The 25593-nt window shown below is 43.5% G+C and overlaps 2 protein-coding genes across 10 annotated transcripts in view; both read left to right on the top strand.

The window, feature by feature from the left end:
- The window catches only part of PHRF1 (PHD and ring finger domains 1), a 45510-nt gene extending 31834 nt beyond the window's left edge, over nucleotides 1-13676 (top strand). For 6 of the 7 annotated variants that reach the window (XM_053295605.1, XM_053295574.1, XM_053295612.1 and 3 more), the window contains 6 exons: nucleotides 1085-1239; nucleotides 1609-4356; nucleotides 5897-6048; nucleotides 7698-7958; nucleotides 12407-12535; nucleotides 12669-13676. In XM_053295605.1, coding sequence (XP_053151580.1) covers nucleotides 1085-1239; nucleotides 1609-4356; nucleotides 5897-6048; nucleotides 7698-7958; nucleotides 12407-12535; nucleotides 12669-12806 — 3583 coding nt within the window. In that variant the 3' untranslated portion in view covers nucleotides 12807-13676. The remainder of the gene's footprint in view (nucleotides 1-1084; nucleotides 1240-1608; nucleotides 4357-5896; nucleotides 6049-7697; nucleotides 7959-12406; nucleotides 12536-12668) is intronic. The other variant, XM_053295618.1, reaches the window with a different exon arrangement.
- A 152-nt stretch (nucleotides 13677-13828) lies between these two features.
- The window catches only part of LOC128344778 (malignant fibrous histiocytoma-amplified sequence 1 homolog), a 34170-nt gene continuing 22405 nt past the window's right edge, over nucleotides 13829-25593 (top strand). For 2 of the 3 annotated variants that reach the window (XR_008316041.1, XM_053295642.1), the window contains exons 1-3: nucleotides 13829-17222; nucleotides 19370-20252; nucleotides 22404-22695. Coding sequence is in view for 2 of the 3 variants with exons in the window: in XM_053295642.1 (XP_053151617.1) it covers nucleotides 17147-17222; nucleotides 19370-20252; nucleotides 22404-22695 (1251 nt within the window). In the remaining variant the exon portion in view is untranslated. The remainder of the gene's footprint in view (nucleotides 17223-19369; nucleotides 20253-22403; nucleotides 22696-25593) is intronic. The other variant, XM_053295651.1, reaches the window with a different exon arrangement.

Here is a 25593-nt window from a genome sequence, read left to right as displayed (position 1 = left end):
GGGTGGATTTACCTTTTAAGGATCGGGGAGGGTGCTTTTAAACCCGCCTCCCCCCCCCCCGCATTTGTCCCACCAGCACTGTGCTTAAAAACGATCCCATGAGGGGGCAGCATATCTCCTTGCCGCCCCGGTGCGTGTTGAACTGGAAGTGTGTGTGCAAACGCACACTGGTCCCTTCTGGTCCCACGTGCACTGGGGCAGCAAGGAGGTACGCTGCCGCCCCGTGGGGCCGTTTTTAAGCATCGCACCAGTGGGGGAAACACTGCAGGGGGTGGTGGTAAGAGCACCCTCCCTAATCCTTAAAGGTAAACAAACACACACACCCCGGCCGCGGAACCAGCCATTGCCGATTCCGTGCACATCCCTAGCTCCAGCTTTCAGAAAAACAGATTAAGACAGTACAAAAATGCGTTGTGGAAACATTCTTGCTGCAGCTTATCAATGGACGTGCCAGCCAGAGTAAGCATTTTAAGTCCCTTTCATTTCAGTGGAAGAGACTTGGCATGTACTTATTATGCTGTGGAAGTCGGAGTAAATTTGCTTGGCTTGTGCTCCATATTCTTTGTTCTCTTACATATGGTTCATATCAGTTCTAAATTTATTAGGCAGAAAGCTAAGATGTCACAACAAATGGTATGTAGGCTAGAAATTGTGTTATCTGAAACGTCTAGGTATCAAAAATAACATTTGGAATAGCCACACCTTTCTTTCCAAGTCCTGCTCACAATAAACGGGAGTAATGTTCACACCTCCCCTTCCAGAAATTTCCCAGGCATTAAATTCCATAAATCCCATATGTTTTCAAGCTTTTTTTTAAAGAGATAGTACCTTTTCCTGCAGGTTCACGGTCCGGTTCTTTGCACTTTCATGGAAATGTAGAATACATTCATCTCTGGGCATGAATCATGGTTTTATTTATTGTGGCTGGGAGTTTTAGTTTAACAACAACTGGAGGGATAGGATTGCCCACCACCATCTATTTAGTTCTTATTTAAAGTGATGTAGAAGTATCCTTGTTCTGCTATAACTGATAGAGGTGTATACAGTGAAAAAATAGAGAAGATGTGCCTTGCTTGGTTTGTAGGAGGAGTGTGCCTGCCTTGATACCTGAGACAGAAGCTGAGCCAGCACCGGTGCCAGATCTGTTGGGGAGCATCCTGACTGGACAGAGTCTTCTTATGATGAGTGGTTCTGATGTTGTCATTAATAGAGATGGATCATTAACAGTAAAGAAAGCAGGTGAGTATTTTTTGGCAGTGTAATCTTAATCAGATGGATCTTCAAACGGCAGATAAAATTCTCCACATTTCATTCTGTAAGCTATTTACGTAGGGGTTCAAAGTCATGTCATACCAGAAGCAATGTGAAACAGCTTAGAGTGCAACAACCAACATCCTGATAGCCTTTTAATAAAGAGTCTTGATTTTGAGTATCTTCTCCATGTGCTCAGGAACATTATTTATTACCGTAACAAAAGTCATACTGTCTATTTACCCCAATAGACTGAGTGAGCAGTTGGCAAAAACTACCCATGTAAACCTTATATAAAATGTTGAAACGTTGTTTCATGATTGAAAAATTTAAATATTTTTCTTGTGTGTCTTTCAGTCCCATTGTTGCATGGCAGCTCAGTAAGCAATTCAAGAGCAGAGGAAGACTCGGAGGACAGTGCCCAGTCTGGTGCATCACATGTGGGGGGCCCAGTTAGTAGCTCTGGAGCTAAATCTTTGGTTTCTTCACAACTAAATACAAACCTCAGACCCACATTGTCAAATGCTCACTCATCTTCCCCATCATCTCTAAGCATAGCAAACAAAGCTGTGAGTCCACCACAGACTACATCTGGAAGGGCACCCATTAGGTTTGAATACTCAATGACTCCAAGGTCTGTTCAGACACAGAATTTAGCAAATCTGAATAGATGTGGCCCCAAATTCAATGAAGGCTCCAGATTTAATGGAAGCACTAAGTTGGCTGTGGCCCCTCATTCTGCATCTTCTAAGCTGCTGCACAATAACTCAAGTTCAGTTTCAAAACCTATACCTGCAAGGCAGCCTGTAAAACCTGTCCCTAAAAGGATTGATATCTCTGAACTTCCCAGAATACCAAAGATTAAAAAGGAAGCAAGTAGTGGTCACTTGGGATCGCAATCTGCTAGTGACGGAAGTGTTGACTTTCCCAGCTCCTGTATAACACAGCTGACCGGCAAAGGGAATACAAGCCAGGCAGTCAGAGGTGGTAAAATGGAAAGCAGCAAACCAAATGCCACTCAGCGGCAAGCACAGACGAGTGGAGGCTTTCCTTCAGCAAATGCTGTTGCTCATGGCAGTTCTGTGCTTCATCCATCAAAGGGGAAAGTTGGAAGCTCTTCCTTTGAGAGCTTTAAAATCAATATCCCTGGAAATGTTGGACATTCCAGCAGACTGTCTAACCCTGGATTTTGCAATACCTTCCGACCTGTTGACAATAAACTGCAACAGAAGGAGAATCCTTCCCCTCTCTTCTCATTGAAAAAAAAACCGATCAAAAGTGAAATATATGATCCTTTTGATCCAACAGGCTCAGATTCAAGCTCAACAAATAGCAGTCCTGAAAGACTGCCCCTCACTAATATCACCAGAACAATATCCATAACAAGTCCAAAAGTTCAGACGTTCCAAACAGTGCGCCGCATTACCCCTTACACACTAGAAAATATCTTTGGATCCGGAGCAGAGTCATCTGATGTGCTGTCAAGTAACACAGAGTCTCATGATGATGTGGTGATTAAGGAGAGGCTTGTGGAACAAATTTCTGATGAAGAACAAGACAAAGTTGATGAGGAGGAACTGTCTAGTACACCCTCTACTTCATCTGCCGTCAAGCAAGTTATTGAAGCAGAGCACTTCAGTGAAGATGATAAGGATAGTTCTAGGATAGTTTTTGAAGATGACCAAGGTAAACCTAGAGTGAAAATGGAACTGGACAGCCCAATAAGATACAATGAGCACCAACACACATTTAAAAATGAGCTAGCAGAGAAGCGATCTTTTTCTCGTTCCCCATCAAATTCCAGTTCTCTGAGACAGAATAAAATAAAAACAGAAAAGGCAACTGTGAAAGAATACAAATACATTCGCTCAAGATCTAGATCGTGTTCAAGAGACCGAAGCTCTAGATCCACTTCCTGCTCAGTTGAAGAAAACTATAACAAAAGTCACAGGATTAAATCAAAAGTCAGGCAGTCATCAAGCGATCGCTCCAGTAGTCACGAACAATTGAAAAAAAAGAAATCAAAAGATAAATCTAAAGACAAAAAAGCAAAAAGCTCCTGGCCAAAAGAACACAAGAAATCTAGATCACAATCTGGTAGTCCAGACAACTCTTCTTCTGAGTTCTATGGAAGCAGGAAAAAGAAAAAGCACTCTACCTCTAGAGCAAGGGGACGAGAATGTTCCCGATCAAATAGCACTGAGAGAACTAAAAAGAAGAAGCGCAGAAGAGAGAGGAGCTTTGACAAATATGAGAAGGAGAGGACCTTGAGATCTCAAGGAAGAAAAAGATCAAGGTCTAGGTCTCGAGAGAGGCGAAAAAGGAGATCCAAGTCCCCTTCTGTGTCAGGATTTTGGGAGCCCAAGGGAACTAAATCTAGAGAAAAACAGCAGCGATCCAGATCACATTCTAAAGAAAGGAAATGGAAGCCAAAGGAGAAGTTGGCACTTCAAGAGAAGGACCAGAAATCTTCAGATGACAACCTAGACAACTGTCTTCAACATGCTGCCCCTTGGACACAAGAGCTGAAAGATACAGTGGAAGAATCATTGAACATCCATTTGGACCCGATTCCTGTACAGGAGATTCCTCCAAAGGGTAACATAATTGAAGTTAGTTTGGAGGAGCCTGTAGCAGTGGAGGAAATCTGTGAGAAGTTTAAAAATGAAGCAGTTCCTTCCCAGCCAGGGAGCTCAAGTTCTGAGGTGTTACTTGACAACATAGATTTTTCTGTCGATAAAGAACTGAGATTGGGCAGTGATTCACTGGGGCTTGGAGATCAAAATAGAGTGAAAGAGGAAGAAACTGCACCTAAAGAAGAAGATAGTGAAGTGTGCTCATTTTTAACAGAGTCTCCTCTAGAGGAGGAGGAACTTGTACAGGATCATGCTGAGGCAACAACAACACAAGCTTCATATGAAATTGAAACACCAACAGAGGCTAAAGATGCGGGATTTGCGTTAGATGATGTAGCAGATGGAAATCAACCAGAACAGGAGGCCATAGCCCAAGGTCCTGTCTTGAAATCGAAAGCACTAGTGAAAAGGGTTACGTGGAATCTACAAGAGGAAGAAAGTGATACAGCAACTGTAGACAAAATGCCAAGTAAGTATATGGGAAATCTTAAAATGACAAAAAACAATACCATTAGAAGAGAAGCAACACTTCTTAAAAGTCAGAAGGAATTTTGTTGCTTCTCATTGTTGCTGAGAGATTGGTTCTGCTAAATGAATGCTGTGGGCTAGGTTAAAAGAATGGATACCACTCAAAGAACTTTTGAATGTACTGAAGGTGCATTTGTTTTCAACTGGATGTGTGCCCTTTGTCTTGGATGAGAATGGTGGTAGACAGGCAATTCAAGATCGGATGTGTGATACAGTGTGTCAGGTTGCAGAAGGCAAGAACTAAACTTAAAAAATAGACCCTCATGCTGGAGAAAGGGATGTATGTCGTGTAAACTAGTGTTTAGCGCCTTGCTCATTCTTAACTTCTTTCTGTGACACACTGGATTCTTCTGGATTCAGTGCCCAGATCCATTGGTGTGTGTGTTGGTGAGGAATCCTACCTTGAAAGGGACTAGTCTAAATTATTCTGGGGTTTTGACTGCAATGATATATATAATCTGTAACTATACAGTTCAGAGCTGCACACCATCTTGTTGTTAATGGAAATGCTTTCTGCTGTCCCTCTTATAGAAGCCACCATCACATTGCCAAAAAGAAGAACCCCTTTTTCTTTCTGCTTGGAATTTTCAGTATAGTTGTGCCATTTCTTTATTTTACAAAGCCAAATTGTCAGAAGTCTATAATTGAGTCAGATAACATGTACGAAGATACAGCTTCACTGGAAAATATGATAATTTCTGATGGCAAAGAACATTTTTGTTAAATATTGATGTTTGTGAATAAATATGGTTCAGCTGAACATCTTCTTTTGAAAAATTGCTTATTGTAACTGTGTTAAAATAACACAACTGTGTTTTGTGAAAAAATGAGGAACACTTGACTTAAGTGAGACTTAAGTTCTTAAGAACGGGCCTTAATATCGCAGCTTCTTTTTGTTTTGGTCAAAAATACAGGCTGCATCCAGAGACAACACCAATCCATGCTTTGGCATGATGAGAAAGCAGGCACTTTTCATGCTTCCTCCTCCCCCTGTGAGCGGAGATTAGAAATTCCCGGTTTGTGCAAACCATTGTTAGCTGTTTTTTGTCTGATTGGTCACAACTATGGCTTTCAGTTGCCTGCAAACCAGGTTTACACAGGTTTGCTGGCAGTTGTGAACCACAGTTTGCTTCAGATAAAACAGAAAACTGTGGTCTGCTGTAAGAATCTGATGTTTCTAACTTCCATGCACAAGGGGAAGGAGGAGTATGAAGTTTGTTTTCATAAGTCCCAGCCATGGCTTGGCATTGCACATGAACCAAGCCATAAAGCCCCCTATGGTTCACATGCATGCTTAGTAATGTGGTGTTGAAAAGTGCCAAAACTACTAAGATTGTTTAATATGGGGCTTCATTCCTCCCACTCTCACCCTGGACCACATTGAATGTTTCAGGAAGGTGTTACACTTGGACTTTTATTTGTTGTGACTATTTGGATGTATTCATATGCCAAAATGCTTTTCTTCTCTTGGGAATTTTTAGGAGTGCCATTCTGCAAACAGCAGAGAACAAAAGAAGGGGTCTGGAAAGCAGAGGATTTGACCCAAACATTAAATCAGGTGCAGTTAACTGAGCCTCCTCCAACCAATTATATGATTCCTGAGCCTATGTTTCCTGATCTAGATTCCTCTCAGGTTGGTTTCCACTCCAGAAGTCAAGTATCATGGAAGGGCATTCCACTCCATCTGTGACCTTGTGACCCACCCAATTTCATTGCGGAATGCTCTTCCTGCTTCCACAAGCACAACATTTTCATGCATTCAGACCATGTACTTATATTGTCTCCTGACACTGGTACTTCCCTGCCTCCCATTTTAAAATAGAAACCATGTCCTGCTACTTTGCAATAGACTTGTGATGTCACTAGGTTACCAAAAAAAAAGGTTTGGGGGATCTTGGGTGCTTCCAGATGGAGAGGTTTTATGTGCTTGCTTCTGGATTGAGCTACATGAAGAAGAGAAATGGAATTTCCACAACTGCAGCTCTTGCAGGCGGGGTGTGTTTTCTCTGTGTTGCTAGTTTTCATCTGCATTGTGAGGGTGGGGTGGAACATTGCCAGTTGTCCTTGCTTCCCCCTCCCCCAACCGCACTGAGCCTGACTTAGTGGGAAAACATTCTGCTGTGGCACATTTCTGCAGAATCTGCCCCCACTCTCCCCTTCTGCTGAGCCTGCTCTGACTCACATGGAGCAGAGATGATGTTTAAGCACAGCTGTGCTAGTTAGAGGTGCCCAGTCTTCAAAAAAGAAGACTGGGGCACATTGTTTTGCCTTGGTCTCTACAGATTGTTGCTGATTGTTGACCACTTCCTGAAATAGTTTCCTCCTTCTAAAACCTTTCCCTTTAATGGTTTGGCTGCAGTTCTATGCACACTTGGTGTTAAGTTCTATTTAACATAGTGGAACTTATTTTCAAGTAAATGCTATGATTGTGCTATTGAGACTACTATTTCCTCTTTTAAAGAAGTTTAAGTGGTGCTCTTGCACTCTTTCAGTTATTGGGGAGAGGGAGAATAAATCAGTGCAAATACTGCTGCTACCTACTTTGCTATTAAACTAACCTGGAGAATTGACTTTCATTCTCAAATTAAAAGGGAAGAAGATTCAGAAATAGAACAGGTCTGTTGAAGTGAAGTGGTTTACACATGCTCCCCCCGCCCAAAAAACCCCTTCACTGGATATCTTCCCTTCCTGTTGTAGTTCCTTGTTTCACTGAGAGTATTTCTAATGCGGGGAGAAAGGTGATATTTGGCAAAGGTTCTTTGTACTGCTGCTTTTAGTTTTAGAGCACCATGAGGAAGAATGGAGGCTCTTCCCAGGCAAGAGACAGGGTCTTCCTTCCCATACACCACCACCTACACAAAAAAACGCCTACACAGCCTACACCTACACCACCTACACAGAAAAACGCTCCTCTTAAAACCCAGACAAGTTGCACTCTGGTTGGTCTTCTCCTTTGCTCATCATACAAGTTCTTCTAGCTTACTCAGAATATGTGAGCACAAATAAAAAAGGTGTTTCATGAAATAAATCCACAGTCTGGAAGCGCCCCTCTTAAGTTTGGTTGTCAGATTGTGGCTGTTTCTGGAAGTTAATCCCAATCCACTACTCACCATTGACAGGCTGCCAAGAGCATAGTATAGCTTTAGTCCCTTTGAATTGATAATAAGTTGCCCACCATTCTGGTGAATGGTAGGTGCCCTTGGAATTCCTGTGCTTCAGTACTCTTTGTTGTCGTATGGCCAGTGTTTTCTAACTTCTGTTCCGTTTTTTGTTTTTTTTTAGGTTTACAACCAAAACCTGCCTTTGACCGCACCTCTCCCCTCAAGTCTGCCACCCTACGCACCTGTCAGTCAGCCCACTGTGCAGTTCATCATGCAAGGGAGTCTTCCTCTGCTCAGCTGTGTAGCTGGGCAGGGGCTGACGCCAGAGCCTGGCAATATGGCTACGGCCTCAGAGCCAGGAATCCAGGCAGCTTCCACAGGAGATACGGAGGAGAAGGTCAAAGCACCCAAATCCCCAATAGAAAAAACAAAAAATGAAGAGGTGGGTGAATGTGAATGTATAAATAGCCAAGATAATAGTTGGTTTACAGGCTGAGCTCATCCCGCCTTTAAGGATATATACCCTGAAGAAATGGCCTGTTGGATCACTCTATCTAGTCCTGTCTTCAGGACTAGGAGACAGTGATCAACCAAGACTAGGAGTGATCAACCAGGAAAGCTGGCAAGCAGAATATGAAGGAGATAACCCTTTCTTTTTTGTGCCCAGCATTTGAGTGCTAAACATGGAAGTTCCATTTAAAGATCGTGGTCAATAGCTATTAATCAACCTGTCATCTAATAATGTGCCTAATCCTTTTCAAAAGCTGCTAAGCTAGTGGCTGTCATCTTACTTCCTTCAATCTGTACTGTTGGTAAACTTACAGTCTTGCATCACGTCCCACCTCTGTCACTTTCCCAAGCCAAATAGCCTCCATTTCTTAGTGATTTCTTGGTACTCATTTTTAAATTTAAATGGATGATTCAAGTTTGAACTTAAAGAGTCAGAACGACTTTGTGAGCTCAAACAGATACTTTGTTTATGGCCTAATGCATCTCTTAGGAATTACAGGCAGGACATTTGTCCTGACTTTACTAAGTATTGGGCTTGTGATCCGTGTTCATCGACAAGGTTGAGGCCCCGTCAGTGTATGCTTTGCAAACAATCCTTGTTTTGGAGTTCATATATTCTAGATGCTTGCTAACTTTTTATGCAGATGCAGCCACCCATCCTGATCTGTGCCATGTGGGCCTGGCTTTATTTTGGAGTACAGACATTAACTTGTGTTCTTTCTTCATGTTTATAAAGACATTGGGCTGGCTGGCTGGCCTCCCTTTCAGACTTTGGGGACTGTTGTGACTGGCTGCTGCAAGAAAAAAGAGTGTTCCATGTGACCAATGGTGGATTAAAGGAGGGGCAGTAGAGGCAACTGCCTATGGCGGCAAAATTCCCCCAGCAGCAAATTTTGGTCACATGAATTTCCCCTTCCCACAATGTATAAAACTGCGGTAGTGAGAGCTTCCTCAGACCCACCCGCCTCCCAAATTATTACGGCTTTTGTGGGTGGAGAGGGCAGGCAGGCAGCGAGTGATACCCTGTCCTAACCCAAGCCCTCCCACCTCCCAAATGACAGCATTTGCCTGATTTCGGGCCTTTCTGTGCATGTGTGTATGCGCAGAAAGGCCCCAAACCAGGCAATTGCTGCATTTGGTAGGTGGGTGGGCTTGGGTTAGGATGGGGTATCCCCACTCTCTCTGCTGCCATGGCAGAAAGAATGGCAATACCCCTCCTAAACCAAGTCTCCCTACCTCCCAAATGACAGCAGTTACTTGGTTTCGGGCCTTTGGCAGAAAGATGGATAGGTCCGGGATAGTCTCTCCCCAGACAGCGAGCCGGAGAGAGGCGGTGTCGGTGTCCAAAGAGCTGGCAGTGAGGTGGTGAGAGCTCCCTTGCACCCGCCTGCCTGTCTCCCAAGTTACGATGGAGGGTGTGTGTTTTGTGGGCAATGGAGAGAGCAGGCAGGCAGCGAGCGATATCCTGTCCTAACCCAAGCCCGCCCACCTCTCAAATGACAGCAATCGCCCGGTTGCATGTGTGCATGCACAAAAAGGCCCCAAACTGGGCTATTGCTGTCATTTGGGAGGTGGGCGGGTCCCATGATGCCTTGGGTGTAAGGCCCATTCAGTTCAGGTTCTGTCTTGTTCCCATGCACAGAGCTTTGAAAGAGCTCCAACTCCTTTCAGACCTTTCCTTACCTGCATTGCTATTCTGAATCTTTCCCTTCTACCTAATTTTTGCTTCCCCCCCTCTTCACTCTTCTGTTCCTCTTAGTAAAATAAAACAAATTTTCTTTTGGTATTCCTCTCTCTCTCCACTACACCTACATTACAAGATGCTGCATGCCAAGCCCTTGCCTTCACTGTCTCAGGACTGGGATTCAGAACTCAGTTTGGGCAATCAAAGTGGCAGGGACAGAGAGGGGGGCCAGTATCGCAACTGCACGACAAACAAGAGGCCTTGCGGCTTGCCAGCAGAGAACACACTGAGCCGCAGACACACGCGGGTCTAACCCAACCCTAACCCAAGCTGAGGTTGCTTATCTGTGTGTAACTCACTGGAATGCCCAGCCATGGGCCAAAAGAGACTCCACAGAGTGTGCAGCCATGCCCCAATCAGGGCCTGCCCAGACCTGAACCCAAGCAGCAATCAGGGATCACACAGCTATGCCCCAGTCAGGGCCTTCACATCCCTCCACTTCTGAGGGAGATTCTACTATCCCAGGTGCACTCCTCCCCTGAGATCTCTTCAAATAAGGCACAGTCCTCACAGTCTCTCTCCTTGGAGGGAGAGAGCCAAGATGCAGCAGAAGACAACATTCTTCTTCCTTTGTTGTTGGCGGAGCATGAACTGATCAAAAGGGCGCTGGTTCCCACTTAGCCGTCTCACCCGACCACTCCTCCACAACCTTCAGGGTTATCTGTGAGTAACAGCATTTGTCCCGGCCCCACCATCTCATCAGACACCACCCCCTGGCTTGCTGTATGGGGAGAGACTACCCCGGACCTATCCATCTGGATAAGGGATTTAGTGGTGGTGAAGTTTAAAAGGAGAGGTCCCCTTCCCACAAGGTTTAGGAAACACTAATCTTCCCATGCAACCAGCCCAAATGGTTCCATCAGGGTGGAACATCTGAGGACAACACCACAGCAGACTGGCTGAGCAGGCACAACCTGGACCAAATGGAGTGGAGACTCCATCCCGCCATATTTAAGAGCATAACTCTCCAACTTAGCTACCCTGCTGTCAGTCTATTTGCCACCAGGGAGAAGAGAACCCCAAGATTCTTCTCGAAGTACTGCTGTTCCCAAGCAGAACTACTAGGTCATCTGAACTCCAAATGGCCCCAGGGCCTTCTCTATGCATTTCCTCCGTTTGCACTAACCCCAAAAGTTATTCAGAAGTTCAGAAAAGAGCAGATCTAATACTAATAGCTCCATTCTGGCCAAGAAGACCATGGTTCTCAGATCTTATGGAGCTTCTCTGTCCCACTGTGGCTGCTTCCAGATCTCCTAGCCTCCTCACACAGGGTCCCCTATGGCACCCAGTTACATCATGACTGTCTTCACACCTGGAGACTGAATGCCATCTTAGCTACCAAAGAGCACCCAAGATATCATTGGGTGCTACTCCAAGAGCACCCAAAAAACCATTCTGGCTTTACATCGTCAGTCAATGCTGCATATATACCAAGTTACCTGGTCAGCTTTTCTAAAGTGCAGACCCCGTCATATCGACCCCATCAGAACCACAATTCCTCAGGTTCTAGATTTTCTTCAAGCTGGCAGGGATAAAGGACTGATGCCTAATACACTCAGAAGGTGAGTCTCGGCTCATCATTCAAGGCTTCTTTAGCATCTCATCCCCACATCAAGAGAGATCTGAGAGGAGCCTCCAACAATGCATAGGTTCCCCTTCTGGAACCTGAATAAGGTATTTAATCCTCTCACCAAATGCCTGTTCGAACCGCTCAGAACAGCTCCCTTAAAGCTTCTGGCTTATAAAGTTCTTCCTCATTGCTATTACATCAACCTGCAGGGTCTTGGAGCAAGGAATGCTTTCTGTGCATAAACATTTGTGCCTTTCCCATTCGGACTTTGTAGTTCTGAAAACAGATTAATTCTAAGATTAATTCGGCCTTCCACGGGAATCAGTACATCATCCTCCCCTTATTCTGTCCCTCTCCTCAACATCCACAGGAAAAAATTTGGCATGCGTTGGATGTTAGAAGAGCCCTCCGATGCATGCATAACTGTGGCAAATGTGTGTGTCTCTCATTACATCCTCCCCACAAAAAGCACAGCACACTCGGATAGGAGTGCAGCATCTTCGGCAGCTTTCTCAGCCAATAGGCTTCTCTCTCACCATTTGTAAAGCACTACAGGCTGCGCATTTTCCAGTCATCCCAGGCAGCCTCTCCGAACCCTGCAGGGCCGAAGTTGTTGCTCTGTGTTGTTACTTTGTTCCTAATAATTCTTGTTTTTCTAAGGTTAGTGGTTTGTTGGAAGCAAACACAATCCTAAATCAATTTACTGACATAGTTAATTCTAAGACTGTAGTAAATATTATAAAATATGTAAGTTGCATTTAAACACACAATAGTACATTGAAAAACATGTAGATATGAAGAAATGTGTAACCATTCAATCAAGTCCTTATAAAATGGGTGGTTGCAGATTAACTGGTGGTTGTGTCCATTTCTTGAATAAGTAAGAAGGTTGTCACAATTAATCAAACAAGATTTCCCCTGCTCTGATTTTATTGAGACTTTTTGGGATATAGCCATATGGGAGCAGCAACAGTGTCCTATAATATACGAACCAGTCCTCAGATGTGTTGACTTGCAATGCTGCTTTTAGACTATTATTGGTTAACCCCGTTTTTGTCCCTTTTAGTACATGAAGAAACTTCACATGCAGGAGAGGGCTGTGGAAGAAGTGAAACTTGCAATTAAGCCTTTTTATCAGAAGAGGGAGATCACCAAGGAGGAATACAAGGCTATTCTTCGGAAGGCAGTGCAAAAGGTAATGGTTGCTGACACAAATAATCCTTTTCTTTCATGTAGTTAGTTTGAAGTCAAGAAATGTAGAGCAACTCGTGTTTGCACCAACTAATTCTAAGGCTGAGATTTTCTTTATCCCTCTTTTCTTTCTTTAGATCTGTCACAGCAAAAGTGGTGAAATCAACCCTGTGAAAGTGGCTAATCTTGTGAAGGCTTATGTTGAGAAGTACAAACACATGAGGAAACATAAGAAGGCCGACGCAGAAGAAGAACCTAATGAAATGGGGAACTGATTAAAATTGGGAACTAAAAACCCCTGGTGAAATGGAATGGAGGCTCTTCTAGCCAAGGAATTTTTCTTCTTCAAGAGGGCAATGGGGATATGCAATTGCATGTTGCAACAGCCCCACCCCCCCTCAGAAACTGGATCCTTCTTGGAGGATGACACATTTTCATATAGGAGTAGAATCTCCTCTTGGATTTGTCTGCAGTTCAAGAACCAAATATGTCAGCATATCCCCTTATCTTGTGGAGTAACTCTGGACAAAAAAAACTGTGTGTGTTTTGTAGTGGTAGGGGATTCCCTATCAACTTTCATGGTTTCCTTTGATCATATTTTTCAGTCCGTACATCTGTCCACAATTTAAAGCAGGCATTTTTATATGTGGTATACTGCAATGTATACTGTTCCCATTGTGTTCTTATTTATCAGAAATATAGATTCTTTAGCTATTTCTCAGAAATGAGTTTAATATTTGAACCGTGGTATTTTTAGCCTGTTCGATGAGAGAAACTTTGATTTGCTCTTTCTTCTGGGAGTTGCAGATGTGTGCTGAAGATATGCACTAACCTTTATAAATTCTCTACTGAAAATACCGCTTCAGAGGTGGCACTTATTTACATTTTGTTAAACTATCTCTACGAGGAACTCCATTTGGGACATGGGGGAGTATTGTGTTGACAAGGGACCGAACTGTGTTGTGCTTCCTGTGAATAATGTGCTGAAGGTTGGTTTTGCATTTGTTTTGCATTCAACAACGCTGCCTTTCACTGAGGGGAAAAGAGAGCAACATCTGCAGACGTTCAGTAGTAAATCTGAGGAATACGATAGAAGGATGTACAAAGCAGAAATGTGACAGTTTATAAAGTTATTTTGAATTGTTTTAGCCCTTCAGGAAGCATATCTATTTCTTCTTGTTCATATGTTCTTTTGCTGGCTCTGGTGTGACTCTCTTGGTTTATAGTGTTAAACTAGAAAGATCAAGTTAGTTATTTTTACCAAGATTAGAAAACTGTCAGACATAAGTAACTGAGGCTTGGGGATCAGGAGCAGGCCTTGGAATTCTGTCCCTCTCTGCCTTCATTTGGCTTTACATGCACTGAGGATATTCTTGAATCCACTTTGAGGATCCTGATGGTGCTCCGAGTAAGAGTAGCCCTAAGCTCCTTTTAACTTAAGCTAGTGAAAGGAATACATAGTGCTGATTACAGGTGCAGCGGGGGTGGGAGGGGATTTTGTGGGGAGAGATTATGTGGGATTCCATGGTCTGTTTCTGCTCCCTAAACATCAGTTAACCGTATGCACTGGCTAGGGGTGTGTGAACTGGTCCAGTTAAACTCGAATTGGGGTGTGTCGAGTGGACCAGGTTTGAACCGGTCTAGCCCTCCCAAAAGGGGATGCTGGCCCGAATTTGAACCAGACTGGTTTGGGGGTCTATTCATAAAGGGGAATCTGGTGAGGATTCCCCTTTTTTACGTGTAAAGGGGCAGGGGGGCTTCCTAGACCTAGAAGGTGTAGGAGGGGAGTCAGGGCTTCTTACTTTCACTGGCGATGGCAGCTCCCCCCTACCCCTTCCAGCCTCCTCCAGAGTAGCCTGAGCTGGCTGTGAACGGTTTCGGGCCTCCACAGACACCCAAACTGCCAGCCCAGGCTACCCTGGAGGAGGCCAGCAGTGGGGTGGGGAGGGGGCTGCCACTGAAAGTAAGTAGCCCTGACTCCACTCCTGTACCCCCGAGGTCTAGGAGACCCCTTGCCCCTTTACTTGTAAAGGGGAATCCTCACTGGATTCCCCTTTACAAGTAGACCCCAGAGCCAGTCTGGCAGTTGAACCGAGCTGGGTCGGTTCGAATTTGAACCAAACTGGCCTGGCCAGTTCCGTGTACATTTTTAGCACTGGCCCTAGCTTTTTTCCACTTGCATGTTGTTCCATTTTATGCAGTGGGTTGGTTATGATGATAGATCTACACACTCCCCAAAACTGTAGAACCAGGCATCAACACATGTATCTTTCAACATTAGTTCCTGGTTGACAAGATAGTTTTCTGATGGTTTGCTGCATTTTAAAAGTTCAAGTAAGAGACAGAAAAGAAGTCCAGTGACTCAAATGCACACAGTTGAATCAGAAGCTTTACCTAGCTTTTCAGTGCAATAAATATCCATGTATACGGATATGATAGTGTTAATAAAATCCAAATGTTATATACATTATATAATATGTATTGTATATAACATTTGTATATGAACACATCCATGATTCTGTGTTTTTCTGTTCAGGTATTAAACAGTGATAGGCCAGCTGGATTAATGTTTGGGAAAGTATACACTATGAAGTTTGAAACAAAGACTTCTTCTTCTGGCACTGTTCAGGGAGATTTCAGGATGCAAGGGAAGGAAAAAGCATACTTCTTCCCATTGTCCAAAAACTTCTCTTCCCTCCACCTGTTGTATAGCAATAAAGTACTCGGGAAGCCCATTCTGTGAGCACTATACGGCAGTGCAACTGAATGATTCAGGAAGGAAAGAATTGGAGGTGGGGGGAAGTACTCATTTTCCTCCCCACCCAAACCTGCTGTTCCAGAAATTCCCAACAGTGCACTTCAAGACATTCCACTTTTATTTCGAGCCCTGAAATTCTCTTTGAATTCCTCTTCCTTTGCTAGGGATGTAGAGAACTGTCTCTTTGGAAGAACGCTGAACTTCCCTTCAAGTTCCATATGAAATGGCATTTCTCCACATTCCTAATCTGCACTACTGCAAGACTTCTTTCTAGGCAACTAGAGCCCTGAGCAAGAACCCTCCACTTACTGCCTATGAATCCACTGCAGCACTTTGTTGCAGATTTTGTGTGTTTGCAATGTAATTCTTGGGTTTCAGGACATCTGCCACTGAAAAAGACGAAGTCTTGGCCCTGATATTCATCTATTACACTCTTTAGGTATAGTGCTATGGTTGCTGCTGCCTCTGTACTTGCTCGCATATTAGTTGGGAGTGGTGGTGGTGTCATCAGTTTATAAAATATGTATCCTCCCATCTAGCAGAATGTTGGCCACCATTAAATAAACTAAACACTGCCCTCCCACCCAATTTAAAACTATATCCTAAAAACCTTGACATAATGATAGCAGCAGAGGCAGTGGAACTCAAGACAAGATGGAACCAATTTCAGCTGATGTTATAAAGGGTCTGAGAACTTTTAAAAATCCTTTGGTTCCAAAAAGGCACTCTAAACACAGGGCACTACTATAGAAGAAAGCTCTCATCCTCACACCTCAGGGGCATTCACAAGAGGGATTGTTTTTTTGTTTTCACTAAGATCTCAGTTTCTGGGCAGGCAGGCTGAAAAATTCAGTCCTTCAGATACCAAGCACCTGAGCTATTTAGGCTTTAAAGGTAAGCATCAGCACTATTTGCTTTAACAGACAGGCAGCCAACGAAGTTGTCATAATGTGTTCCCTGAAGCCAGTCCCTGTTCAGAACACAACAGCTTGGCTACTAACTACAGTTCCCAAGTAGCGCTCGTGGGCAGCCCAGTGTGTTATCACACTAATCTAGATGTCCAGCTAGAGGATGTTTTTATGGCTTATGTGGCGCCCTGCTGTAAACTACTTGAGGAGTCATTGCTGGAAATGCATGCCAAGCTGTTCTTGCACTCCTTCATCCTGCTACTTTTGTCCCCACCAAGGCAGAACTTGTGGTTTGTGGTCTCCCATTTTCATCGTCTCTTAAGGTGCATGTATCACAAGGCCCCATGAAAAGGCAAAAACGCAGTTTTACGACAACTGAAACTTATCTGAGCTGGAAGTATAATTAATTGAAGATGATCTAATCAAGGACCACTCATGGTGCCATGTTCTACATTAGTTCTTGGTGCCCAGTTCTTTTTTCATTGTTGAGGGAAGCGGGGGTGTATTTTGAGATTGACATTGCGAAAGAAGGTAGAGTTAAAGGATTTTTAAAGAAAAAAAATTGAGGAAATGAAAGCAGATGACTATAGCAGAAGGATACAGCTGCAGCCCAGGCATAAAGGCACAGAAAGCAAGCATGGCTCAGCATGGAACTTGTGGGTTGTGGTCTCCCATTTTCATCGTCTCTTAAGGTGCATGTATCACAAGGCCCCATGAAAAGGCAAAAACGCAGTTTTACGACAACTGAAACTTATCTGAGCTGGAAGTATAATTAATTGAAGATGATCTAATCAAGGACCACTCATGGTGCCATGTTCTACATTAGTTCTTGGTGCCCAGTTCTTTTTTCATTGTTGAGGGAAGCGGGGGTGTATTTTGAGATTGACATTGCGAAAGAAGGTAGAGTTAAAGGATTTTTAAAGAAAAAAAATTGAGGAAATGAAAGCAGATGACTATAGCAGAAGGATACAGCTGCAGCCCAGGCATAAAGGCACAGAAAGCAAGCATGGCTCAGCATGGATCTAGTGAGTACTACTTATTGCTACTCTGTGTGGGGAAGAAAGCTAATGAACAAAGTGTTACATTCTGTCTACTCTTTCTCCAATACAATGGGAAAGGATGGAAAGGGAAGGCTTGCTCTAATTTTCTGTTTCTTGAATGCACGAGATGTTTAAATGCCCTTTATGAGGCATTCTGCATATTGTTCAGAGGAAGGTGGCAGAATTCTGGGCTGTACTAGATTTAGTACAGCCCTGTGTATAATGTGCTAGATTGGTACATGCAAGGAGATTTTGCATAGAGAAAATCTGCAGCCATCTCTATACAACATGTGGAAGAGCTTTGTGCTGACTGGTTGTTGTACTTGCCTTTTAGGAGTCCATTGAGAGGAAGAGAGAGAAAAGCTAGGAGTTGAGGTTGAAGGAGTTCTAAAGGAAGGATACTGGCTTATAAAGAGATTTCTTTCCTGAGCTTTGAGTGTTTCTTCTCAACCTTTAGAACTAATTACATTTTTTGTATTAAGCTGCCTCCTATTCCCTTGATCCTTCCACCACCCACCCTGTTCTGTAGTACACTGCTCTGGGCTCCTTGGAGGAAGAGCGGGATATAAAAAATGATTAAAAAAAACAACAGCTAAACGACTGCTGATTCCTAACAGAGTCAAATTGGACAAGTGGTGTGTCACAGTACCTTAAGTTTTCAAATACAGTAAATTGGAATCCCGATTTAAATCGGATAGCACAGATGTAATTATTTCAGACAGAGAATTGAGGACATGAAGGTAGATGGGGGTAGCAGAAAGATATGGGTATAGCAAAGGGATGGAATTGTATCACTCTCCATGAGCGACTAAGGAAAAATGTGTGCAAATTGAAAACTAGTACAGAGGGAATAGGTGGGCTAGAATTCTTTTTGCTGATGTGCTTTTTGTTTTGTTCTGTTTTACATGGGAGAGCATTAGTCTGAGGTAGTAGAATCCATTCTACCACTTTGTTTTGCTGCAAGTGTAGATCCAGCCAAAGCTGCAAGCAGAATAAGAAGAATCCATGACAGCCTTGTATTAGCTTGTGCACCCTTCTCATGCTGAACAACGGGACAGGGTTTTATTTATTTTTGAGGTGTGTTATCCTGCCCAGGGGTGTAGCTAGGGGAGAGGGGGCCTGTGGCCCCCTCAGAGTGAGGGAGATAATGAAGAAAATAGGTAGAGGTGGAGCTGGGGGCCCCTCCGGAGCTTGGGGGGGGCTGTGCTCTTTGAACCCACTCGCTCAATTTATAGCTACACCCCTGATCCTTCCTTCTCACCAAAGGCATTGAATAAACATTCTGGGTGCCTAAAAACCTAGCACAAAATCCCTCAAACCTGCTCAAAAAAATAAAGAGTGGAACAAAAATCCACCGGAGTTGGAGCAGGTTTGTGTGACAGCAGAGGAGCACGAGTGGGAGGGGAGCAGCAGCAGCAAGTGCTGAGTGCTTCGGGTGGATGCAGAAGTGGTATTTTATTTATGTTTACATTTGTATGCCACTCTTCCTCCAAGGAGCCCAGAGTGGTGTTCATGGTTATGTTAATCCTCACAACAACCCTGTGAGGTATAAGTGGTAACTTATAGTATGGTAATTGGTTGTCCTGTTGCTACTTCATAAGAGAGTTATCACCCTGTCAAGTGCTGAAGACAATTTTACCACACATCAGGTGCAGATAAATAGGGAAAGAGTCATTTGTATCTACCCAGTGTTGCGGCAAAGCAATTATTGGGCAAAGTTCCTGTCCTAGAAGATACTTCTTTCAAACAAACACTCCCTTCCACTTCCAATTTTGGCATTACTGTTGCTAAGGAAATGATCGTCCTGGTTTTTAAACTGCAACTAAATCAAGGTTCCCAGGTTTGGATGACACATGGAGCTTTGTTTTAATAAGCCAGGATTCTTTGGTCACAGTCAGCTGTGTGAGGAAATCCAGTAGCATAGGGGCAGAGTGCTTGGTGCTTGTTCCAGTTACATTTCTAGTCCAGCATGAACTGAGCCAGAGTGTGTGTGGTGTACACGGCATTTGTGGCACAGAGTAACTTAAGCAGTGGATCTGGCAAGCTAAATAACTGGGAGTAATGGTCATTCATCTGTGAGCTGTGCTATCTTTCCTAATGATAAGCAACCACATATCTTGCCCTCTGTTCAGCAGATGAACAGGAAGAAGACTACTCAAATGAAGTCGTACTCTCTTCTCTTCGTCTCCGGGTGCTTCCATCTGAAATCCTGCAGAAGAGTGGCATTGAGAGCTTGAATTTGGACCGGAACAAGCTAAAACATCTCACTGGGATTTCAAAGCTTTGCAACCTGAAAAAGCTGATTTTGTCTAAAAATGATATTGCAAACTTCCCAGAGGAAATCAGGAACTTGGTCCATCTGGAGAAGCTGGAACTCAATCAGAACCAAATCCGAGAAATCCCAGAGGGTGTATTTTCTTGTTTTCTCAAGTTAAAACACCTACGACTGAACAACAACCTACTAGATAGCCTTCCCAAAGACCTGGCTACCTGCAGTGGCAGCCTCCAGTACCTCAATCTGTCCGACAACTTCTTTATAACCATCCCATTGGTGATCCTGAAGCTCAAAAGACTGGAGGAGTTTTACATACAGAATAATATACTGCTGCAGCTTCCTGTGGAGTTGTTCAAAGAACTCCCACTGAAGGTATTCGAGGTCAGCAGGAACCCACTGAGGGAGCCTCCATATGAAGTCTGTGCTGGAGGCATCAGGCAGATCATAACCTACTTCAACTGCCTGCAGAACTGCCAAACTGAAGAGGACAGGAGAATCAAGACCATGTTCCTGGGGGCATCCTTGGCAGGGAAGTCAACCATCTGCAAAAGCCTGAAGAAAAGGCAAAGTGTTCGAATGTTGGAGGAAGAGCGGACAGTTGGGATTGAGATAAGTGAATTCCATCTCCAAGGCTTCACCTTTCTCTTTTGGGACTTTGCTGGCCAGCTGGAATACTATATGACCCACCACATGTTCATCACCCCACAGGCCCTGGTCATCTTGGTCATTAACTTTCAGCAGTAAGTGTCGAACTGCTTACCTTGTGAACTTGGAAGGCACAATCCAGGCAAAGTTAAGCACCGCTTTCAGTCCCATTAGTTTCAGGGGAAGAAAAAGAAACACGGGCAATCCCTCCTTTTTCAATTCACATAGCAGGTGTTTGATTTCCCCTTCACCCTCACTCTGGAGCTGGGTACAAGTTCTGGGCTGACCACTGCTGCCTATCTTTGTTTCCAACCTGTACCAAGCATTTCCCCTCTCCTGCTACCTTGCTTATAGAAGTCTCACAATGGCCAATCAGGAGCATGCATGGCTCCTTAAATAGGCGTCTCCTATCTTAATCCTGATTGTGAGAACAGCCCTCCTGATCAACAGTGCACTCGTGCAATGAACAAAATTGTGCTAGTGCAAGAAGGTTGCAGAGCTGTGCGAAATTGTGGCGCTCTGTGATGTTGCATAGCCACGAGTGGAAGACCTTGATGTACACTAGGTTGTGTGGTGAGCAACAATGTTGAGCAAAGATCTTGAGGAATGGTTGTTGTGCACCTTGTCTACATCTGCTGACGCAAGGAGTATCGAACAAAAGTTCCTTTCTTTGAGCAACATCCTTGTGCTGTGTCCTTAAACTAGCACAACATTACACTATTATTATTATTATTATTATTATTATTATTATTATTTATTAAAACTTTTATACTGCCCTTCCAAAAGGCCCAGGACGGTTTACATTAAAACACCATTAAAACCAATTAATAATTAAAACAAAAATTATAAAGCATAAAAAATTAACAATTAAAAACACTGTAAAACAACAATTAAATAATCAGAATTTAAAAACAAGTTTTAAAAGGCTGAGAAAGCCTGGTTGAAGAGATGTGTTTTCAGGTGTTTTTTGAAAAATGCCAGAGATGGGGAGGATCGTATCTCAGCAGGGAGCGCATTCCACAATCTCGGGGCAGCAGCCGAGAAGGCCCGTCTCTGTGTAGCCACCAAACGAGTTGGCGGCAACTGGAGACAGACCTCCTCAAGTGACCTTAATGGGCGGTGGGGCTCATAGCGGAGAAGATGCTCTCTTAAATACCCAGGGCCTAACCTGTTTAGGGCTTTATAAGTTATAACTAGCACTTTGTATTTTGCCCGGAAAACTATTGGCAGCCAGTGTAACTCCATCAACAGAGGAGTAATGTGGTCTCTCCGAGATGACCCAGAGACCAACCTGGCTGCTGCATTCTGAACCAACTGAAGTTTTCGGACTATGTACAAAGGCAGCCCTACATAGAGCGCATTACAGAAGTAAAGTCTGGAAGTCTAGCGCAGGTCTAGTCTAGCGCAACACTAGTCAGGTACACAAGCTTGCGATGTAGCAGAACTTGCCTGCACAATGTCCTTCCACAAGCACACTGTAAGTCAGGATGATGGCCAGTGGGACTTGTTTCCAAATAAATATGGATAGGATTGCATTGCACATGCATTTTTGGAATGCATAACTAGTCTACGAAATTCATTGTCACGGAAGTTCTGATAGGCTGGGTGGCTAACCAGAGGCTCTCCAGCTGTTCTTGGATCACAACTCCCATGATCTCCAGCTGCAGTTCATGCTGGAGAGCCTCAAACTGACTACCCCTTGGCAGGCATTTGATGTTCCCCAGAGGTGCTAGCCACAAAACGGCAGAGGATAGCTTTATCTCCCTGCAAAGGTTTGTTGTGTTCACAGTAGTTTGGGGTGTTACAGCCGCTCTCTAATTTTAGTGTTGTGCTTCAGTTGGCTTTCAATTAAAAATGTAACCAAACCATCTTGTTTGGGTTTTCATCGTTCAAAGTAAAAAAAGCTCCATTATTCACTGAAGTTCTTCTCCCCTGTCTGCACATCACATTACAGTGGCATGGTATTGTGGGAAAATGCTGAGCCATTACTAACATGTTCTGTGCATATATTTGCTAGAGATGCATCTCCATTTCCCATCTTGCAGATGGAAATAGGATTTTCCCACTACAGAGATTATGCTCCCAGTTTGTATTACATTGCATGTATTGCATTTTAATCATGTACTGCAATGCATTCTCTCTAAGCTACAGATATTAAACATGATTGGTAGATCATCCAGATGAGTTTGTTGCTCCACACAGTGCCAAGGCAGCAGACTGTGTGATCTGGAGTGTCTCTCTTTCAGATACCAGCTCAGCAACAACTCCTTCAGTGAGCTAATTGGATTTTGGATCAACAATCTTCTCATGCGAGTGCCTAATTCTGTGGTCCTCCCCGTTGGAACCCACATAGATGCCTGTGCTGAGAGGGAGGTTGAAGAAAAGAAACGGGACATCATGACTAAGATGCAGGCCATGCTAGAGGAGCGAAAGACCAACTTAACCCACTTTATTGCCAACTTGGAGGGTATTGAGGAATCTGAGTATTATGTGGATCAGTGGAATAGACTGAAAGACATGGAGAATTGGAGCCTAAAGGTGAGAATTATGCTGATGTGCTTTGTATATTCAGGGTGTCCAATATGGCATTATAGAATAAACTGAACTCGATGGATTATATACACATTTGCTTTCTGCTGCAGTTCCAGTCTTCTGTTTTGGTATTTTAATATTGCCCTATAGGAAAGACCATTCTGCTCACTTGATTCTGAGGACAAAATACCCCACATAAACATTTCTAAAACTTTTAACTGGAGATGTTTATATTTAGAAAACAAGGCTGCTTTCAGGCCTCTGTGTTTTTCCTCCTCTATTCTCCTGACCATAACAAAACTACACATTGCTCTTAAATTTTATTAGCCATGTTAGTTAAATGTTATGAAGTAGTTGTCAAGAAATTGGTAGCATTCAGAGTCTAACCAAAATGATTTGAAGATGCTTTAATAAGCATAAGCTTTAGTGAGTGACAATCCACTTCGTCAGATGCTGAGTTGTTACTGGAGAAATGCATGGGAACGGGCAGTTGAACAAAAACTAAACAAACAAAAAACTAACATGGAACTGCATGTTTATTTTAAAATGATTTTAAAATAATTAGATTAAAAATAAATAAAATAATTAGGTTAATTTAATAATTTTAAATAACTAGACTTGTATTTTTAAGTATGTTCCCCTTCTCTGTTGCCATTCTATATATTGATTGATGTGATATCCATTTTTTTCCAGGTGGAGTGAGAACTTGGATGATCATGCAATTGATGGGGTAGCCCTGAGTGAGCTCAAAGCGACTATTTAAATGTTCTGCCTGCTCATGACCACAGGGTAGATGTCTCAGCTCATCACACGTCCTATAATATATTTGAATTGAGATGTAAGCCAGGAGGTGATGAACTCACTATGTGGGTGTGGCCAGGCAGAGCATTCAAATGATTAGCCACCAAGCAAAAAAGCATCACCTCTTGGGTGCTCCAACCTGCCCTTATGAACCCACCCATAATTCCCTCTTTAAAATGGCAAAAGAAACGCCACGTATTATATGTTCCACCTGGCTGTAATTACTGTATGGCAGATTTGAGGAGAGGAATTGTTAGCTACTTTTCATGCTGTTTATGTTCCCCTGATTTATTTATTTTTTAAAAGACAGCTTGAGCTCTATTATTAAAATTCACCACTGAAAGAGCTTTTCATCAGTTGTCTCTAGTCAGTCTTACAAGGACAGTAAAACCTTCATTATCTGACATTTGCTGCCCCATTTCCTATATAAATTTCATCTTGTGTGCCCAGTAGGGTTGCCAGGTCCAGATGGCGAAAAAAGTCAATATCCATCACCAAAAATATTGGAAATAGAGGATACTTTTCACCAAAGCGTCTCCAAAAAAACTTCTCTTTGCATATGTTTGTTGGTATTATATTTGTAGTGGTTAGAGTGCTGGACTAGGACTGGGGAGACCCGAGTTCGAATCCCCATTCAGCCATGAAACTAGCTGGGTGACTCTGGGCCAGTCACTTCTCTCTCAGCCTAACCCACTTCACAGGGTGGTTGTGAAAGAGAAACTCAAGTATGTAGCACACCGCTCTGGGCTCCTTGGAGGAGGAGCGGGATATAAATGTAGTAATAATAATAATAATAATAATAATAATAAAAATAATAATAAATGGATGATTTGAGAATAAGTACAGCTCACCACTGTGAAGCTGATGACCAAGTGAGCTGAATGTCTGCTCAGGCTGCTGTCTAGGTGCTGAGTTCTCAGGGCCCGGCTTCTTAACCGTAAAGTCCTCACATGGTTAGGTTTCTCTCACACTCGCTCTCACACTCACATTCTCACCCTCTCTCTCTCTCTCTCTGGCCTCCTCCCCCAGGGGTCACCCAGCCTGCTCTCTGCAGCCAGGCCAGCAACTTCACCTCTTGGCTTGAGGCAGGGCAGCCAGCTAGCTACTGAGCCTGCCTCTGTGCATGCTGGTACAGTGGTGCATGCATGGTCTCTCCCACTTGCTTGCTGTTCACTAGGACTACAAGCCTTTAATTAATTAATTAATTAATTGGAATGTATATGCCACCTAACATCAAAATCTCTAGGCAGTGTACAGAATTAAAACATAATATAAAACATTTAAAATTCATAAAAAGATAAACATCATGATAGGTACAAACACTTTAAAATTTAAAAATTAGATTTCATTTAAAATCCTGGGGGAACAGGTGCATTTTCAGGGTCCTCCTAAAAACAAACAGAGAAGGAGATGCTCTTATTTCAGCAGGGAACAAGTTGCAAAGCCCCGGGGCAGCCACTGAGAAGGCCCAATCCTGAGTTACCACCAAATTGGTTGGCGGAAACCTTAACCTTAACCAGACGATCTTAATAGGCGACAGGTTCATGACAGAGAAGGTGCTCTCTTAAGTACCCTGGACCTAAGCCATTAAGGACCTTATAGGTAATATCCGGTACTTCGTATTTAGTTCGGAAACATATCGGCTACCCGTGCAGTGAGTATGTGGCTTTTCAACAGAAGGATTCACAGTGGTTTTCATAGGAAAATAAATAATAAGATGCTCCCCTGTCCCCAAAGGGCTCACAATCTAAACAGAAACACAAGGTAACACCAGCATCAGCCACTGAAGGGATGTTATGCTGGGATTGGATAGGGCTAGTAGTTCTTGCCAAGACAAATAGAAGAGATTCACCACTTTAAAAGGTGCCTTTTTACTCAGTTGGCAGGGGTAACTTCTGAGTAAAGTTAGTTTGCTAACTGCTAACATCTCACTACCGCCGCCACCACCACATAAAGGAAGCAAGCGGCACCTGTTGGGCCCACCTATCTGTGCTCCTGCATCGTGTGGCTCTGCAAGTTGCCACTGAAGTAGAGCTTCCCCTTTGGATGGATGGTCAGTAGGAAGGGGAAGGAGAGAGAAGAAGAGAAGCTGCTCATGAGAGC

Source organism: Hemicordylus capensis, chromosome 1, assembly GCF_027244095.1.
Source record: "Hemicordylus capensis ecotype Gifberg chromosome 1, rHemCap1.1.pri, whole genome shotgun sequence".
NCBI lineage: Eukaryota > Metazoa > Chordata > Lepidosauria > Squamata > Cordylidae > Hemicordylus > Hemicordylus capensis.
Note: the sequence above shows the minus strand (reverse complement) of the source record. Positions and strands in the feature narration are given on the sequence as shown.